Below are 19,789 nucleotides of genomic sequence, written 5' to 3' on the forward strand. Positions count from 1 at the left end.
GTCTCTCACCTGTGTGTTCCCTCGCTTTTTTCGTCTTCTTTCTCCCATATTCCCCCTAGCCAAAATGAAACAGTTCGTATTTGGTCGGTATATTTCGGTATATTTTCTCTCTCTTTTTTCGGTTCGCGTACACTCTTCACTCCACTAGCGGTTCGTTCACAATTTGGTGCGTAGCTGCCTTGGACGCCTTAGACACGCTGTAAAATGCATAGCATTGCATTTGCATTGGAATCCTTTGCATCCCAGTTTAGTCGGACATCTGAAACGAGCAAAGCGAAAACATTTCAACATTATTTGGGTGTCACTGAATACTGTCCAATAAACTTACCTGGATTATTTCTATCAGGATCACCCGTGATCGACAGAGAAGCACAAGCACTTGGTACTTTACACTTGACACTTAGAAAAAACAGAGGCAGAGGTTTCGTCCCGATTCGCCTAAGTCCACAACAAAAGTTAAAGACAGACTGTCGGACCCTCGGAACTTTGCCCCGATCCTGCCATCTCTGTTATTTCTATTCCTTTTTCTTTCTCTCCAACGTTCGTCTTCCACCTGCAAACTCACGTCGATTTCAAAACTCACGGGGATTTCTTCCGCTCTTTCCCCGGCAACCAACGAACGCGTCTCATGCTCACTTCGTGCGCTGCGAGATCGCCCTCTCCCGGCCTCGTCGCAGGCAGAGAGGCGTTCGATCTCACTCGCCTCGTCCTTCCTCCGCCGCGTCGCAGGCAGAGGGGCAGCCTCGGGCTCTCAAAACTGTTCACTGTGGTGTCCTTTCACTCACTGGAGCTCACAGAATTTTTCGCCCAACAGCTGCTAGTGTGGACGCTAGCATATAAAAAAAAACCTGTAGAGAATTCATTCTGTGGACGAGGCGTAAAGAGTCAAAGAGGCTCTAATGAGTTATCCAGTTTTGCAAATCATTCAGGCCGAAGGCGACATCGAAGTACATACCGACGCTAGTAAGATGGCACTGGCCGGTATATTGATGCAACGTGCCAAAGACGACGGCAGGATGCATCCATGCTACTACTACAGTTGTCTGACCAATGACGCCGAGAAGAGATATCATTCTTTCGAATTAGAAGCATTAGCTGTTGTTGAGGCGGTAAAGAAGTTCAAATGTTATCTGTTAGGACGTACGTTTAGAATCATTACTGATTGTGACTGCAGGGACATACGATGCGTAACGTAACAAGTTTGACGTTAACGATTAATGCCAAACTGTTTACGCCTCGGCCAAAACATATACGTTTTGATAGAAGCGCAGCAGTTTGGCATTAATCGTTAACGTCAAACTTGTTACGTTACGCATCGTGTGTACCCGCAGTAAGGCTTTTACGTATTGCGCAAGATGGGGATGACCGAATGAAGGAACTAAACACGAAGATACGTGAACGAGGGTGCTCGAATTCAGGGTATGCGCTTTACAATGACAAAGAAGACGGCGAATTACGACGACTGTGTTCCGGAGTCGATGGAAAAAGAAATTATTAGGTGCACCCATGAACAAGGGCTTTTGGGGTGAAGAAGATGAAGGAAAAATTAGACGACGAATATTTTATTCCTGCGTTACACGATAAGATAAGGCGTTGCATAGCCATGTGTGTAAAGTGCATCGTTAGTGAGAATAAGAGGAGTAAGGCGGAAGGCGAACTACACCCCATACCTCCGTGACGCTCCGTTCGACACGTTTCATACCGATCACTAAGGACCGATGCCGTCAACAAGGAAATCGTACAGTTATGTACTTACGGTTATTGACGCATTCACGAAATTTGTGTGTAAAAAAATGGTGAATAATATCGAGTACGTTTGGCAACCCAAGACGTATTATATGCGATCGAGGCGCCGGATTTACGTCCAATTCGTTTAATCAGTATTGCGAAGACGAATTGATAGAGCTATCAGGCGTACAAATAGAAAACCGCCGTTTTCCCATAGCGGCGCTAGCAGCTGCAAATTAAACGATCAAAATATGCAAAACCCTGGCAATGACAGTTGAGGCATCTGTGTACAACTCCACAAAACCTCGTTAGTTTATTTTCACTCTGCTTTGTCTTATTCATGTGCGAAAATGACGAAATTTGAGCCGAACAAGTGCCATTTGCGGGAAGTGTTGCTTTTTGCGTTTCATGCTAAAAAAATGCAGCTGAAACACATCGAATGATAGTAGAAGCTTATGGTGAAGCCTGCATTAGTGCAAGAACGTGTCGGGAGTGGTTTTGCAAGTTCAAATACGGCGATTATGACGTGCAAGACAAGGAGCTTCCCGGACCGGTGAAAAAGTTCGAAGATGACGAATTGAAAACTTTGCTGGAAGAAGATGCTTGTCGAACGCAACAGGAACTTGCAGACTTATTGGGTGTGACGCAACAAGCAATATCGCATCGGCCAAAAGCCCTAGGAATGATCCAGAAACTAGGATAATGGGTGCCGCACGAGTTGAAGCCGAGGGACATCAAACGGAGCCTTTTCATTTGCGAGCAACTCTTTGAACGGCAAAAAAGAAAAGGTTTTTTACATCGCATCGTGACCGGGGATGAAAAGTGGATATACTATGATAACCCAAAGCGTAAAAAATCATGGGGCTTCCCGGCCATGCATCAACATCTACAGCTAAACCGAACATTCATGGCTCGAAGCTGATGCTCTGAATTTGATTGGACCAGCTCGGCGTTGTCTATTACGAATTATTGCAACCAGGCGAAACCATTACAGGGGCCCTGTATCGGACACAACTAATGCGGCTGAGTCGAGCGTTGAAGGAAAAACGCCCACAATATTCAAAAAGACACGACAAAGTTATCCTTCTTCATGACAACGCTCGACCACATGTTTCCAAAGTCGTGAAAACATACCTGGAAACATTGAAATGGCACATACCGACCGAGCAGCGCTTCCGTTCTGTCGAGGACACCAAAAATTGGATCGATGCATGGATCGCGTCGAAAGATGAACAATTTTTCCGACGAGGAATTCAAAAGCTGCCCAAATTGTGGGAAAAAGTTGTGGCTAACAATGGCAATTACTTTGAAGAATGAGTTTGTAAGGAGTTTTTTACAATAAAGCCTCAAATCATGAGAAAAAACGGCGGTTTTCTATTTGTACGCCTGATACATACGATCACGACAGGGATTCCTGGAGGGAACGGCCAGGTCGAGCGCGTGCATCGTGTGATTATACCGATGATCACGAAACTATCACTAGGAAAGCCAGATGAGTAGTTTAAGTGCGTTGCGGAGGTTCAACAATGCTTGAACAATAGCTGGCAGAGGGCGATTAGAAGGACGCCGTTCCAGCTTATGTTGGGAGTGAAGATGCGGGCGAAGGAGGATTTAGTATTATCAGGAAATTCAGCGCAAATTTGAGGAAGATAGAGATGAGTTAAGAGTTTCTACGCGGCGAAATATTGAACCATTACAACAAGAGAATAGGCGTTATTACAATTTGCGTAGAAAACCGTGTGGCAAATATAAGTTAGGAAATCTTGTCGCCATCCCTAGGACTCAATTCGGAGTAGGTCAAAAAGTAAGGCAGAAATATTACGGATTCATTAAGCTGTAACCCAACAATAGATACGATGTACAGAAGATAGTCGAAGATGAAGAAGGGCCTAGAAAAACATCAGTGTCTGCAGATCTTCTTAAGCCGTTTCCACTTTCGGGTAGAAATTAATATCAGGAAAGGCCGTGTAGGAATTGTGCTAGAATTTTCACCAGGTTCAAGAGGGATATGAGAACAGTGGTAGAATTGACACAGGGGACGATAGGTGACAGCGGAAGCGCACGAGGCGAAGGCAGTTGCAAGCGAGCAATCAATAAAGTAGGACGCGGAGTAGCGGACTGCGCATGTTCCTTTCTTACAGTACTTAAAATTAAGTATTCAATATTATTTCCACGCACGATAATTTGTTGGACGTGAGCGATGGACTGATACTGGGAGGCCACACGAAGCGTAAAAACTAGCGTTAAATTAATTTGTAATGCCAAACTGTTTACACCTCGGTTAAAACGTCCCGACGATGGACTGAGACGTGAGCTGTCAAACGATCGAACTGCTCGCAAGAGCGAGGCGGAAGCTTGAAAGAGAAGCAAACAATTGCTCACTATTGCGCTCTCTTTCTGGCCTTCGTCGATAAACAATTGCTCGCAGGGGCGGTTCGCGAGAATAAGTGGAGGCTCTCTCACTGGCTGACAATTCGCCAAATTACTCGGCGTTCGTGAGAGAGGCTCGCTGACGACTTGCTAAACAATTTCTCGCTGTTTCGCTCTCTGTCTGGCGCTTGAGCTCACCGTGAGATACTCTGTCTCAGTATAAAGAAAAACAATGCGTATTGTTGACTTAATTGTGACGCGGCCGGAGTATAAAAAGATTCCTAAATGTAGCCCTGGGTTCTACGCTACCTCCCTACCAATTTTCAGCCAAGTCGGTTAAGCCGTTCTTGAGTTATAAGTGATTGGAAGAACAACATGGCCGACTTTCTTTGATATATATAGATAATAGATAATAACATAATATATATTCTTTAAAACAGAAAACGTACAGCAGAACATCTCGCTTCTAACAGACGAATTCTACTCATGGAGTTGGCTTTAATTAGGATGTCGGATAAAGGCTTCTTCTACAAAAGAGTTGGGGGCATTGAGGGTGTGGCCGCTTTATTTCAATCTGATTTCTTGGAAGCACTTATTTTATAAAATTCAATTGCATTTTTCTGCAAAATGTATCCTATATTTTTCTTGTTTTTCGGTTCAGTTAAAGATTTAAAACATAAATACGGCCCGGTCCGTTTTTCTTAGATTAAAAACACATTTCAAAACGAAAAACGGATATCTTCAAATTCGAAATGTGAAACTAAATACGAATACGAAATAATTGTTTAATTATAAAAATCTGAAAAATTGTTTAGAATGTTTAACGATAGATAACCTTAAAACGATTACGCCAGCCGTGACCGCAATTGAAAGTATACGCTAAACGGCACAAAACGAAGCAAAAATTTAACCGATCAATCTAAAATAAAAATACAAAAAATGTTATAATATAACCTACATGTTCGCGCTTGTTCGTATATAATGCTTATGTATATAATAGTAAAGAATAAATTTCGCGGTCTGTTTCCGTTTTAACCGATGGTGGTTTCATTTGTGAGATTTACTTTTTTCATTTGTTTAAATCTAATGAATATATGTGTTTTTGTTGCTTGTTATAAAATTAAAATTTACCACCATAGCGAGCGCAAAATCAAGCTATTTCGACGACGAAGTAGTATGCACCTTATTGGGCAGCTTTATATTACGCTATAAAAAAGTAATAGACAAACTATGTTTTACAATATTTTGTTGTTAAAAGAAAAAAACATCATTTTGTCAACAAATATAAAGCAAAATCATGCATCAGCATCAAAAATTGTTTAATATACGTGAATAATCCCTAGCCAGCGGGAACGTGTGGATGTGGCCTCACTGTGCCCAGCGAGTGTCAGATCGACTTTTCTTGTGCGAACGAGGCGTTGGCAGCAAATAGAACCAAATGCTGGTGCTGGGTTGGATTTCAAAAGGGCGCAGTGTTCAGAGATCGGTATCGTACCAGGCAGCCACCTGGTTGTTGTCCTGGGGCGGCGATGGCATGACATCCAGATGATCGAAGTTCAGTTCGCTAGCGTCCATCTCACCGACGTCCATATCCATTCCGTACGGCGACGTAGGCTGTCCCGAGGAGGACATGCTCGTGTGACCTCCTCCTGCGACAGATTGCTGTTGGTTGCCTACTGGCACACCGTTACCTACGGTATTGCCTCCACCGATCTCCAGACCCTGCATCGAATCTATGGGAAGTGTGTCGTATCCTATTGCAGGAAGCCATAGTGTCATCCCAATCAGAAAGCAATGAAAATAAATGAAGAAAATGAATTAGAATATCGTTAGCAAGAAACAGTGTGACTGCTGTACAGATACAAAAACTACTTAAAGAAAAAGTGTATATTGACCAATACAAATAACAAATTCAATCAACCAACAACAAAAAAGATAAACTATTAGATAAAATATAGGAGTTACAATTATCAGGAAAATAGAAAGAAAAACATCTAAACTAAACACACGTAGTCTGTTCAAAAATACATGGAGACTCTTGAATTTACTCGGGCGTGTTAACGATTTTTTTACACTTAGTTTAGTGTTGATAGCTTCCTTTTTACTACATTCTTTGGGTTGTCTTCGAGATGTGGTTGTTGGAAAAATTGGAAATTTGAAGACAAATTCTAAATCTAATAATCTAACAATCTAAAAATTTATTAATCTAGGAATATGAATCATACTTTGTGTGAAAAACTATACTTATGTAAGTGCTCGGTCGCATTCCAAATGTTTATTGTGCCACATGGCGATGCTATCTTGAACCTTGGTATATGTGGAAGATGTGAACGACATAGAGCGTGCCGGATATCCGAGCTCGCCAACAAATGAAAACATTGAGAAAGTGACGAAAATAGTGTTAGCTAATCGTCGAACCATAGAGAGAAGCTGCTTAGAACCTGCACATATCGGTTGGCTAGTGGCATTTGATATTCGTTGACAGCGTCAAGACCGAAATTCATATTGCCATTGCCGAAATAGGACAGACAATCTATAGGATAGGACCACAGACAGTCGAAAATGTTTTAAAAATAGGTCCATCGAATGGGCTACTGCTAAGGCAGTTGTGGTGGATATTTTATCACAATTGTTTCTCATTAAAAAAAATTGAAGAATCACACATTCAAATAAATGTTCAAGCATCGAAAAATATTAAGCCGTTTTTATTTTATAACCAAATGGAAAAAAAAATCTTTCGTGGATCACCATAATCACAATAGGAGATATTTAAATGTTGAACAACTCCGCCGTTTTGATTTTGGCAAATGAACAAAATTTATTTAGGGTATAGAATGCCGTTTCTTGATCATTCATTCTTTACACAATACAATACAATATCTTTCAAATTACCGCCTCCATTAGACAAACAAAAAGCGACCCGTTTTTGGTCATTTTTCATTGCATTTGACAACATTTCGGGCGTAATAGCAGTTGTTTCCGCAGTGATGTTAGTTCTTTCAGTTCTTCAATGGTCTTCGGTTGGTTGGCATACATACACCTTACTCTTCAAATAGCTCCACAGAAAGAAGTCAGAAGAAATTCGGCAACAATAAGCACGCACAGTTTTCACAGTTTAACGGTTATTTCCAAGGTCCGGACTATACAGTGGAAGTATTAAAACTTCCCAATCAAGCTCCCGAAGCTTTTGGCGAGTCACTGTAGACGTGTGTGGCATTGCATTGTCCTGATGGAACACAAAAATGGAAAATGGAAAAATAGGGTATGTGTATGCGGACTCTGCACAATCATTTTTGTTTTCGTTGGCCTTTTGTCCTGGTATGTGATTCTTTTCTTCATCAGGTAACTACAACCGCCGAGCGGCCTTGACCTGCAACAGGGATGCTATTGTTATTCTCTGTTGCTTATTGTGCCGTAATGTTTTTTGGATGTAACTTATCCCTTCCCCCATCTGTCTCTTACTCTCACGCTATTTCTCGTTGATTTCACATCTCAATTGAAGTAGCTTCGAACTTCACCTACATAAGGTCAAAGCTGGAGTTACGTAGAACTATATTCTATATTCCACATACCAGTATTCACATACGCATGAAAATACGTGTGAAAGAAGAATTATAAAGCCCTTACAATAGCGAGTTGTACGCGCTGTACGAGGTGCACTGTCGTGCAGCGTATACGTCTCGCCAGGTTTCGATGGAGTGGTCATGTCATGAGAATAACGCACGCCCACAAAAGTCTTCTTAGGTCGTTCAGAGGTACAGAGAGGTGATGGTAAGCTGGTTTGAGATGGCGCAATTGCATTAAAAGCAGTGCGAGAACGGCAGGTGTATCGAGTTAGTGGAAGAAGGCGTTTGATGAGGACCAGGAATGGGATAGAGGGATGCATTACTGCAGGCCAGAACCGGCTAGCGGTTACAGTAGCCGGATAAGTAAGTAAATAGGAAAGAGGAGGAGAGAGAGAAATGCAGAATAGAATAGAAGGTTGGGATCTGTACATCAAATGTTTCCAAATATAGTATACTAGGCTGTTCAATAAGTTCGTAGCCTCGACAAGAAAAATACATTTTTACGGTTTGAAATACATTTCATTATCCAGTATGGCCTTCTCGAACATCAATACACTTGTTCCAAAGAGACTCCAATTTATAAATTTCATCCCTGAGGTGATAATCTGGAAGGACTTCAAAATACGCTTTCTGCTGTTATGACGTCATCATTTGATGGAAAATGCTATTCACGCATGATATTTTTAGGTCTGAAAACAGATGGAAGTCGCTAGGAGCCAAATCTGTTAAATACGGTGTACATTCCAATAATTCAAACTTCAATTTATGATTATTTGCCATTTTCAAAATGCTCCTTTGAATTGGTGCAATGTTCCATTTCTAGGGAATGCGGTACCCATTTTGCAAACAACTTTCTGAAACCCAATACTTCAGTCAAAATAAAGTTTTCGACTCTAAATTAAAATAGTTGATTTGTATCAAATTTTGTTCATTTTTGTTTAGGGTTTAGTTTGATAAGATTACAAATTTCGATAAAAATGTTGGATTTTTTGAATGTTTGTTGGATATATTCATTAATTTTTGGCAAGAATCGAAAAAATTCATAAGTCTCGAATGATTTTGACAATACTCGAAAATATAATGATACGAAAAAGTATGATACTAAATTTGCGTTAAAGCGTGCGTTATCCGCTAAATACTCAACAAACCATACAATCTTTCGTTATTCTTGGATTTGATTTTTGTAAACAGTATTATACTACAATAATTATTAGTCTCAAAAATGCAATGATAATTGTTTTCTATGATGAACCACTTTAATTCAAACCAAGAAATAACATCAATAGGAATACAAAAAATGTGTCGATTCAACAAAACGAATTTTATGCTCTCCGACAACGCTTGTTCGTTGTCAACGTCCACGAATATAGGTTAAATTATCAATTGTTTGCTAAGGAACAAAACAATTAAGTTTGTATTGGAAAAGGGATAGAAAAAATATGATTCTAAGAGATCTTAAAGAGTGTGCCTGTCCAAAAACCGGTTACCTTAAACTTGACTCATTTGTTTTCATAGCGCATCAAAAATCCTGTACATCACTCCTTTTAAAGATGTGTGTGTTTATTATTATACATATTATTCGATTTTGACATTTGTCCTTCATTGGTGGAAATGGCGTTGAAACAAGAGGAGCAGCGTATCAAGATTTCGCACCGTCAGCGCAAAAATCCAAATTACTCGCACGCCAAATTGGCGAAATTGTTGAATGTGGCCAAATCAACTGTCAATGTTTGTCAATGTATAAAACAATGTATTAAAAATGTTCGGAGAACGTTTGACGACAGTCAAAGAGGCTGGATCAGATGAATGTCGGAACCACGAGACCTGTATAAAATAAGCTTTCAAACGAAACATTGTTCAATTTTGTAATCATATGTTTGACTGATTTACATTGTTTTTTGACCCGTTTTGGACAGGCAAACCCTTTAATCAGAAAAAAATATTTTTCATGAGAAAAATATATTTGTCCATGAGGAAAAACACCTAAACCCATCGTACGAACGGAATTTGTTGAGTTATTCGAAATAAACTTCATTTTCGTTCGTTATTTTTCAGGGTATTCTGAGAAAAGCATGGTGCAATGGTATCATGATAAAACACAAGCTATACAAGCTACTGCCAATAGAACTTACGAAAATAATAAAAATGATACAAAACATACCTAAGCAAATTTTCAATGAAAATGTGCTATTCCATTACGCAAGATTAACGAAGAGAACAGTAAATTGTTATCAACATGCGGAGAGTTCACCAGTTTTGGTTATATTTGACTCTAATTTCCGACGGTCGATCAAGTTGTTTCGAAGCCATCAAATTGTACACTTGTGTTTAATAAAGAAAATTCAATTCTATACTTGTACATCTATCTATGACTGCTAACTATGAATAAAAAAGAATTCAGATTATAACGTGAAATAGATGCTGGGAAACGAAACGTTACGGTGGAAATGTTAAAGTGAGCGTACTATGGAGCTGTGGCCGACCTTCCTTGCGTTATTTTGACTTTTGGAGGGAGCTGATAAGAAGAAGTAACCATATAAACTAGCGTGTGTTGAGCTCGATTAAAATTTGCATTTTACATTATAAGGACGATTACAAGATTGATTAATTTTTTGCATTTTTAGTGATGATATATGTTAGGTTGGTTTAGCTGCAATATAGATTAAGAAAAAGAGAAACAGGAGAAGAAAGAGAAACGAATATAAATAGACAAGAAAGATTGGTTGAAAATTGACAAATTGTAATAACCCCGCATTTTTAGTTCCCGCAAGTATAGATCTCCATACATGCGATATAATACTACCACGACAGCAAGGATTGAACTAGAGGAATCTTTGAATCGATAGGGGTCGTACATTAGATGAGATTGAAGCAATATGACAAAACTACATAATTCGTTTTATCGTTACGGCGGATAGGATACATACAATATGTATGTATCCTGCCTGCTATATGTACAATATACAAACCTTAGTAAACGGAATATATCGCACGACATTTTAACACATCGTCGATGAGTATGTAAAAGGTTATGAATAGAGCATTGACGGTTTTTGTTATTGATAGTTATCGAATCAAAGTTAAAATGTTAAATGTTAGTTAAAGGAACTGAGATCAAAGTTCTAACGAATAAATTATATTTTGATATAACTTCGTGTACAGCTATTTGCTGAGTAGTTGCCGTAGGTGAATTTTAATGGTTTAACGCGCGACGAAGAGTGACACCAAATACATTGAAATGACGAGGCATTATGTTTTTTTTTGATGTTATAAGATGGGACAAACTACAAAAACAATGTGATGATGAAGATCGTAAAGTGGTCATGAATATAACTTTTAATGGTAAAAATAACAAGGATGTTGGAATTTTTTTGGTAAGTTAGTAAAAGTAGCAAAAGCGAGACAGCAGTCCGGTTATTAATCGAGGTTCGTGACCACCGTAATAAAACCTTGTCGGCATGACAAATGATTACCAAAACGAGGCGATAAACGTTAGCGAAACTGCGAAATTGTCAACTCAACTCACTGTAAACAACTGAAGTCGTTTATCCGCCAACAAACAAAGCTGCTGTGCATGACGGTGGACTTAGTCTGTGAAGGTGGTTGTACTTTCCAAAACGTTTTAAAAAAAAATACGTAGTGGTGAATGTACGCCTATATAATAGAAATGAAGCTCCGTATTGTGTGCGGTTTGTAGACTCCGAAACTGCTCGCCCGATTGACTCGAAATTTGCTTCACAGGGGTTTTAGGGACCGAGGGAAAGAGAGAGAGAGAGAGAGAGAGAGAGAGAGAGAGAGAGAGAGAGAGAAAGAGTGAGGCATTTTTTCTTTCCCCTCTCGCCGCTGTGGTTCATTTGGCCGTACACTTAGAGAATGGCCAATGGCTTTGTCATCCATGTCACAGTGATTTTGGTTTTTTCTTTTGTATTATAGAAGCTTCGAGCTATACTGGCCCAACATTCGTCTCTTTCTAACTCTAATTTTAATCAGGGTACCAGGGCGTTCAAAACCCTGGCCTTTCCGAGAGACGTAAACTGATTTGGGGTTTTGAAGTACTACGAGTCCCGACTCTGTGGGAGTTGGCGACTATTGATCTTCCGGCTGAGGGCTCACAGAGGAGATACTCTTTTTATATACAGTGCCCTACAGGAACTGTTAAAACCACAATTTACGTTCTGCCTTGATGTCCACGACAAATGGGAGAAGGCACCAAGCAACCGTAGCCAGCCATCCGCAACTCTGGTGAGCCGATCACACCTTAATTGATGAGTCCTGAATTGATGGTTACCTAAATTGATGAGATAACATTTTTTGGTGCCTCGCAGCCATGGAATGTCAGAGTGACGATTTCGCCGGAACACTGCTACACTCAATACTGCGAAAGTATTACACCTGTCCCAAAACCCAAAAGGGAATATCAAAGACGGAAACAAGGAGACAGGACGAAGTCTGTCGGGGCAGCTAGTATATTATAAAAATCAGATATATACCATACCAGATAGTGATTGAGGATGGAAAGTGGATTCATTTTGAGAATCCTAAAATGAAAAAATCATGACTCAGTCCTATGATTTATCACCTTCGACTGCAAAACCAGATCAATTCGGTAAATACATAATGCTGTGTGTGTGATGGGAACAGAAAGGTGTAGTGTTCCACTAGCTCCTACAACCTAGTGTTAACTTTATTTCCGTATAAAGTTATAATGGTGTCTTCTCACTTAAAGCGAGTATAGAAACTTCAACCTTTTTCGTAGCTCCTTGTTGGTATGGTATCTTGCCTCCACGTCAATGCGCCTGGACACAAAGCAAAGCTGCTGCAAAATACAGTCAAAGCGCTTAAAAAACAGCTGGCAGCTGGCTTTACCTTAGCTGTGTTCACCAAACATGGCCACTTCCACATATACTCCATTTTCATCGATGGAACAAACATTGACTGAGCAGCACTTCGATTCCTAAGAGGAAGTCAAAATTGGATGACTAGTTTGTTTGCTTCAAAAGACGAAAAATTCTTTCGACGTAGAAAATACGACCGCATCCCGCTCAGATCTGTATCGATAAATCTTCTTATCTTCTTGAACGAATGCTATTTTAATTTTGACAAAGGTCTACAGGATGATACAATTTACACTGACTTCAAGGCATTTGACAGAGTTTCATATTAGTTATTGATCGCCAAACTGTCAAAATTGGGTGTCGGTGTCCTTTACTTGTTAGTTAGCTTGTATCTTACCTGTATCCGCAATATCAATCCGCTGCATTGATCGAATTGGTTGATCCATACAACGATCGATCGATACAATTGATCAATCCATACAACGCAAGTTCACTAGGATCGCTGTCCTTAGGCTTGGTTGGTACGACGCGGATAAACTAGCACATTATAAAACGCGCTGCCTTCTACTTGGGCTACGTTCACTCGAACATCATAGACGGTCAGCTCAGGCTGTGTTCGCATTTAAGATCTTGACTTTTCGTATTGACTCGCCAACGTTCCTTTCTCTATATGTTGTACTTACAACAACTTCTCGTCGCTTCTTGACTTTTATATGTCCCTCGATCAATGTCGTGATGTTTTCGCTTTCATGTCTTTTTAGTCAGTGTTTCGTCCATGTTACTCCTGTCTATGACTAAATACTGTTACTGTCGTCCGCTAAATAACGGTTACCAGCTTCGGCGTTGCGTTTCGTCAGTTGTGATTAGTTCGATCCAGCCAATCTAAGTAATAAGTTTATTATTGTCAATTATTAAGTTTCCGTATAAAAAAAAACAAAAAAAATCATAAATAAATAAATAAAAAATAAATAAATAAATAAATCTATATGTATAAAAGAAATACGTGTGAGTCACGTACGTATCATAATTCATAACTCAAGAGCGACTGAATCGATCTGGCTGACAATTGGGATGGAGGTACCCATTGAACAATTATGAGAGCCCGAGCTACCCCTCTGCCTGCGACGCGGCGGAGGAAGGCTGAGACGAGTGAGATCGAACGCCCCTCTGCCTGCGACGAGGCCGGGGGAGGGCGAACTCGCAGCGCACGAAGTGAGCATGAGGCGCGTTCGATGATTGCCGGGGAAAGAGCGGAAGAAATCCCCGTGAGTTTTGAAATCGCCGTGAGTTTGCAGGTGGAAGACGAACGGTAGAGAGAAAGAAAAAGGAATAGAAATAACAGAGATAGCGAGATCGGGGCAAAGTCCCGAAGTGCCGAGGGTCCGACAGTCTGTCTTTAACTTCTGTTCTGGACTTAGGCAAATCGGGACGAAACCTCTGCCTCTGTATTTTCTAACTGCCAAGTGCTAGTGCTTCTCTTTCCATCACGTTTATACCTGATAGAAATAATCCAGGTAAATTTAGTGGACAGTATTCAGTCACAGTAAAATAATGTTGAAATGTTTTCGCTTTGCTCGTTTCAGTCGTCTCGTCACTTTTGTGGAGAAGGTAAGATAAAATTACAGGAATGCAATGCAAAAACTCTAACAAAAATTTACTTTCTTATCTTCCTTTGTGAAATGCATCGAAAACTACGAGCGAAACGATCTACGCATCAACACCGAAAACAACACCCCCTGGAGCCACCGATAGTACGGAAAAATACATGAACGAAATACTCTAATCGCTAGTTGGAGCCTGGATGGGCGCTGGTTTGTCGCTCCAATTCCCATGGTGAGAAGAGCTCGGGCACTCAATTTTGTCCACTGGGTAGCTTAGAACCCAAGGAAAGTTTTAGATATTCTACTTTTATAGATACTTTTTATTTATATTCCGACCGCGTCACAATGAATGTGCACAATGATTTTTCTTCATACTGAGACGAGACAGACCGAGCGCGCAACATCAAACTATTGTAGTCTTCTCTTTCTCGCTAATGCAGCGTCTCCTCCGCTCAAGCCAAATAGCCCCCCCTATCCCACGTCACTACGAGCAAAGGATGAGCGTGGTTTCACCCAGTGAGCAAAATTGAGTGCCCGAGCTAGCCCTCTGCCTGCGACGGGGGCGAGGAAGGCTGAAACGGATGAATCCGAACGCCCCTCTGCCTGCGACGAAGACGAGAAGGGGCGAGCGGGCCGGTTCATGAGGGTCCGCTCGTAGATACAGGGGTAAAAGAGCGGAAGAAACCACGAGAGGAGGGGGTTTCATGCACTAGCTTGTGGGTTTCATTTACAGGGAGGGTAGGGTTTCAGAGCCATGCGAACGCGAACACGAACAGACGAGCGAAAGGAAGAGGAATACAAAAAAAGAGACAGCGAGATCGAGGCAAAATCTCGAGGTTTGAGGGTCCGACAGTCTCTTTTTAAGTTTTGGTGTGGACTTAGGCGAATCGGGACGAAAACTCTGCCTCTGTTTTTTCTAAGTGCCAAGTGTAAAGTACCAAGTGCTTGTGCTTCTCTGTCGATCACGGGTGATCCTGATAGAAATAATCCAGGTAAGTTTATTGGACAGTATTCAGTGACACCCAAATAATGTTGAAATGTTTTCGCTTTGCTCGTTTCAGATGTCCAATCAGATGTCCAGATGGGATGCAAAGGATTCGATGCAATGCATTTTACAACGCATCTAAGGCGTCGAAGGCAGCTACGCACCAAATTGTAAACGAACCACTAGTGGAGTGAAGAGTGTAAAAAAGAAAGAGAGAAAATATACCCAAATGTACCGACCAAATACGAATTGTTTCATTTTGGCTAGGGGGAATATGGGAGAAAGAAAACGAAGAAAGAGAGGGGACACACAGGAGAGAGGGAGACAAGGGGGTCACGCTGGAGAGTTCATTTTTGGCGAACGCTCCTTGCGCCGTTTCACGTTCCGTTCGCATTTTAGAGGAACTTTCCCATACAAAATTTGTTTGAAACCGCGACTCGTTCGCCAAAAAATCGTGAAAAATGAACCTGAAAGAGCGGCCGGCACTCAATTTTGCTCACTGGGCAGCGAGTCTCTCTCTTCCCAGTGAACAATTTTGAGAGCCCGAGCCACCCCCTCTGCCTGCGACGCGGCGGAGGAAGGCTGAGGCGAGTGAGATCGAACGCCCCTCTGCCTGCGACGAGGCCGAGGAAGGGCGATCTCGCAGCGCACGAAGTGAGAATGAGACGCGTTCGTTGGTTGCCGGGGAAAGAACGGAAGGAATCCCCGTGAGTTTTGAAATCGCCGTGAGTTTGCTGGTGGAAGACGAACGTTGGAGAGAAAGAAAAAGGAATAGAAATATCAGAGACAGCGAGATCGGCGCAAAGTCCCGAAGTTCCGAGGGTCCGACAGTCTTGTCTTTGTTGTGGACTTGTGCCAAGTGTAAAGTACCAAGTGCTTGTGCTTCTCTGTCGGTGATCCTGATAGAAATAATCCAGGTAAGTTTATTGAACAGTATTCAGTGACAACCAAATAATGTTGAAATGTTTTCGCTTTGCTCGTTTCAGATGTCCAATCAGATGTCCAGATGGGATGCAAAGGATTCGATGCAATGCATTTTTCTAAGGCGACGAAGGCAGCTACGCACCAAGAGTGAAAAGGCGAAACCAAAAACAAGAGAGAGAGAATATACCTTTCAAAGCCTACCAAAAACGCGAGATATTTTATTTCGAAGAGAAAGAAAATACGGGAGAGAAAGAATTGGAAACGAAGAAAGAGAGGGGACACACAGGAGAGAGGGAGACAAGGGGCAGGTTCGGGAAAAAAAAATCGAGTCGCCAAAATCTGCCATCGAGTAACTAGGCCTTCTCAGTACGGGAGCCTATATGAACGAAATACTCCAGCGACTCGAATGCGACTCGTCGGCGACTCGATGCTCCATACTGAGAAAACGCCGGGGAACTCAAAATTGTTCACTGGGTTTCGTATGTTTTTGCGAGTCTCTCTCTTGCGATTAGTTTGGCAAATTGTCAGTCTCACTAGCATATACCCCGAACAAAAATTTTTCATTTTTCTAGCCGCGGATTTCGACTCGTGAGATGCCCCCTCTCAGTATGGCGGTTTTACCGGAATAAATGAGTTCTGTGCAAATTATACCGGTAAACTGTATGAAGTGAGCGCCCTTACTCCGTTATCCTGCTGCTTATACCGGTAAAAATCGTATGGGCGCCGTGAGTGTTTTCCCCTATATTTTTATTCTCTCTTCCTCTCATTCCATATACCCGCTCAATGAACTGTCAAATCGTTCTGCTGTTGTAAACAAAGTGTTTGTTTCGGGACCCGACCAAAAAAGTCACTCATATTCTCCATACTGAGACGAAATATCTGAGCGCCGACTCGTTTCTCACCAAAGGCCAGAAAGAAAGCGCAACACCGAACAACTTTTTTGTCTCTGTCACGCTAATGTAGCATCCAGTCCCGCACTCCAACGTCAAACTGTTAGAAACTTTTAGTTTCATGCAGGAACAGAACGAACGACGCAAGCAAATCGACTACGCATCATCGGTGTAAAAATAGTGTTTAATAGTAAATTCTAAGCTGTTGCTTATTTCGGTAAGTAAATTTAAGCATCGGGAAGCATTTCTCGATAAGTATTTACTACTAAACAGTGAAAGTGCACCGCGTCTGTTTCCATTTTCAGGTGACCATTAGAAGCGTACGGGACATTGTCGATAGGGCGGATGGCACAGGATACATGGAATACAGGATTCAGGGATGGATACACTCTACGTACACGCAAAGATAAGTGAAAAGTGCATGTACATGGTGGAATAATGAAACAATTGTGGAAATATTGTAATTGTAAAACATTTGTGGTAATGAATAAATACAAAACATTGTTTACAACAGCAGAACGATTTGACAGTTCATTGAGCGGGTTTATGGGATGAGAGGAAGATAGAATAAAAATATAGGGGGAAACACTTACAGCGCCCATACGATTTTTACCGGTATAAGACGCAGGATACCGGAGTAAGGGCGCTCACTTCATACAGTTTACCGGTATAATTTGCACAGAACTCATTTATTCCGGTAAAACCGCCATACTGAGAGAGGGCATCTCACAAATCGAAATCCGCGGCTAGAAAAATGAAAAATTGAGCGATTTTTTTGTTCGGGTAGAGCCTCCACTCATTTTCGCGAAACTTTTGATTGTTACTTAGCTGTCATTTTTATAACTGTCAATTTTTATAACTGTTAAAATCTGTACGCAATGTACGACGACCTCACTGTCGTGCAGCGTGTGCATCTCGCCAGGCTCCGGTGGGCTGGTCATGTCATGAGAATGGCGGACGACGAACCAGCCCGTAAAGTCCTCTTAGGCCGTCGAGAAGGACAGAGGGGGCGTGGTAGGCCCCGTGTGAGATGAAGAGATTGTGTTGACCGGGACGCAACAGTGGCCGACATTCCAATGTGGTGGACGAAGGCTCTCGACCGCCAGCGGTGGCAAGCTTCCTTGGAGCAGGTAAAGACCGCTCGGCGGTTGTAACCGGATTAAGTAAGTAAGTAAGTAAGTTAAAATCTACTGAAACAATCTGCGTGCACAGTGCATTTTCGTATACCGAACCGAGAATAACAAAGTGCTTCATAAACCTCCTTGACAATTACACCACTACACAAAAAAGGTGACAAAAGGCTTGCCACGAATTACCGGAGTATTACATCCCTTTGCGCTTGCGCAAAACTGGCTGAACTCCTAATACACAAGGAACTCCTAAATGCATTACATCTCTGTAACCCAGCACGGATTCATGCCCAAACGCTCTACATCAACGAACTTGATCGAATTTGTCTCTGTCTGCGCAAGCAGTATGGGCAGAGGCTGCCAGGTGGATAGCCTGTACACGGATCTTAAAGCGGCCTTTGACGCACGATCGCACGATATTCTACTCGCCAAGCTGAGAAGGCTGGGCCTTTCTGATGCAATCTTGGGCTGGCTCCGATCCTACCTCATCGGGAGACAGTATAGCGTGAAAGTGGGTCAAACGCTTTCAAAGCCGTTCACCAGCTCTTCCGGTGTCCCACAGGGTAGCACTCTGGGACCACTGTTATTCGTGCTTTTCATCAATGACGTCTCTTACGTTCTTCCTGACAAGTGCTCTCTACTGTACGCGGATGACGTTAAACTGTTTATGCCTGTTAAATGTTTTGACGACTGCGAACGACTTCAACGAGTGTTTACGTTATTTTTTCATTGGTGTATTCGTAACGGCCTAACGTTGTGCGCCGAGAAATGTGTTATTATATCTTTCACGAGGGCGAAAAACCCAATCACGTTTGACTACCGCGCAGGGACCACCCTAGTCAGACGGGTTCTCCACGTTAAAGATCTGGGCGTTACACTCGACGACAAGCTAACTTTCCACAAACACCATGAGAACATTACAAACCGCGCAAACAGAGCACTCGGCCTGTTATTCAAATTAACTCGCGAGTTCCAGGACCCCATGTGCGTGAAGAGCCTTTACTGCGCATTTGTTAGGCCCATCCTGGAATACTGCTCCCCTGTTTGGACGCCCTTTCAGGCCAGCTGGATCGCGCGCATCGAAGCGATTCAACGCAAATTCACGCGGTGTACAGGTAGAAAACTAAAGTGGAACGATCCATCACTTCTTCCACCATACAACTCGCGCTGCCTCCTGCTGGGCCTGGAAAGCCTAAGCCCACGACGCCGGAACCTGCAGGCCGTGCTCATCGCTAGGCTCCTTACGGGCGCCGTTGATGCACCCGCGTTGCTGCAGAAGCTCCACCTGTCGATACCTCGCCCTGCCGCCCGGCACCGCAGCTGTCTTTCAGTAGTACGTAGCAGCAGCCTCCACGCGGCTCATGAGCCGATGTCGGCTATGTCCCGTACTTTCAACGCGGCGTACTCGGAGTTCGACTTCAACATGCCCACGGCAGCTTTTAAGGATCGACTCCGGTACACCCGTATGTAATTGTTTTGTGTTGAATGTAAAGAGCAATAAGATTTATGTTTTAATGTATTGTTAGTGACTAAGACGGACTCATGTAGCCAACATTGGCCGATGAGTTCTCCAACAAATAAAGACAAATAAAGACAAATCTGCTGTAGGGGCCCACCGCGACTGACGCGACGTGTCAGGCGCGGTGGTAACGGCGGTAACGGTCAGCCGTCAGGCCAAGTGTCACATCGGACACGTGGTGGCCGGATACCGCCAGGTCAGAGGCCCGAGTGAGTGCCGAGCACCCTGCGTGGGCGACTCG

General features: G+C 42.3%; 1 protein-coding gene across 1 annotated transcript in view; it reads right to left on the reverse strand.

Annotated features, from left to right (window-relative positions):
• Nucleotides 1-4,619: 4,619 nt before the first annotated feature.
• The window catches only part of LOC131214124 (armadillo segment polarity protein-like), a 29,310-nt gene continuing 14,140 nt past the window's right edge, over nt 4,620-19,789 (reverse strand). Inside the window, exon 5 of the mRNA XM_058208495.1 lies at nt 4,620-5,852. Coding sequence (XP_058064478.1) covers nt 5,575-5,852 — 278 coding nt within the window. The 3' untranslated portion in view covers nt 4,620-5,574. The remainder of the gene's footprint in view (nt 5,853-19,789) is intronic.

Source organism: Anopheles bellator, assembly GCF_943735745.2.
Source record: "Anopheles bellator chromosome X unlocalized genomic scaffold, idAnoBellAS_SP24_06.2 X_unloc_1, whole genome shotgun sequence".
NCBI lineage: Eukaryota > Metazoa > Arthropoda > Insecta > Diptera > Culicidae > Anopheles > Anopheles bellator.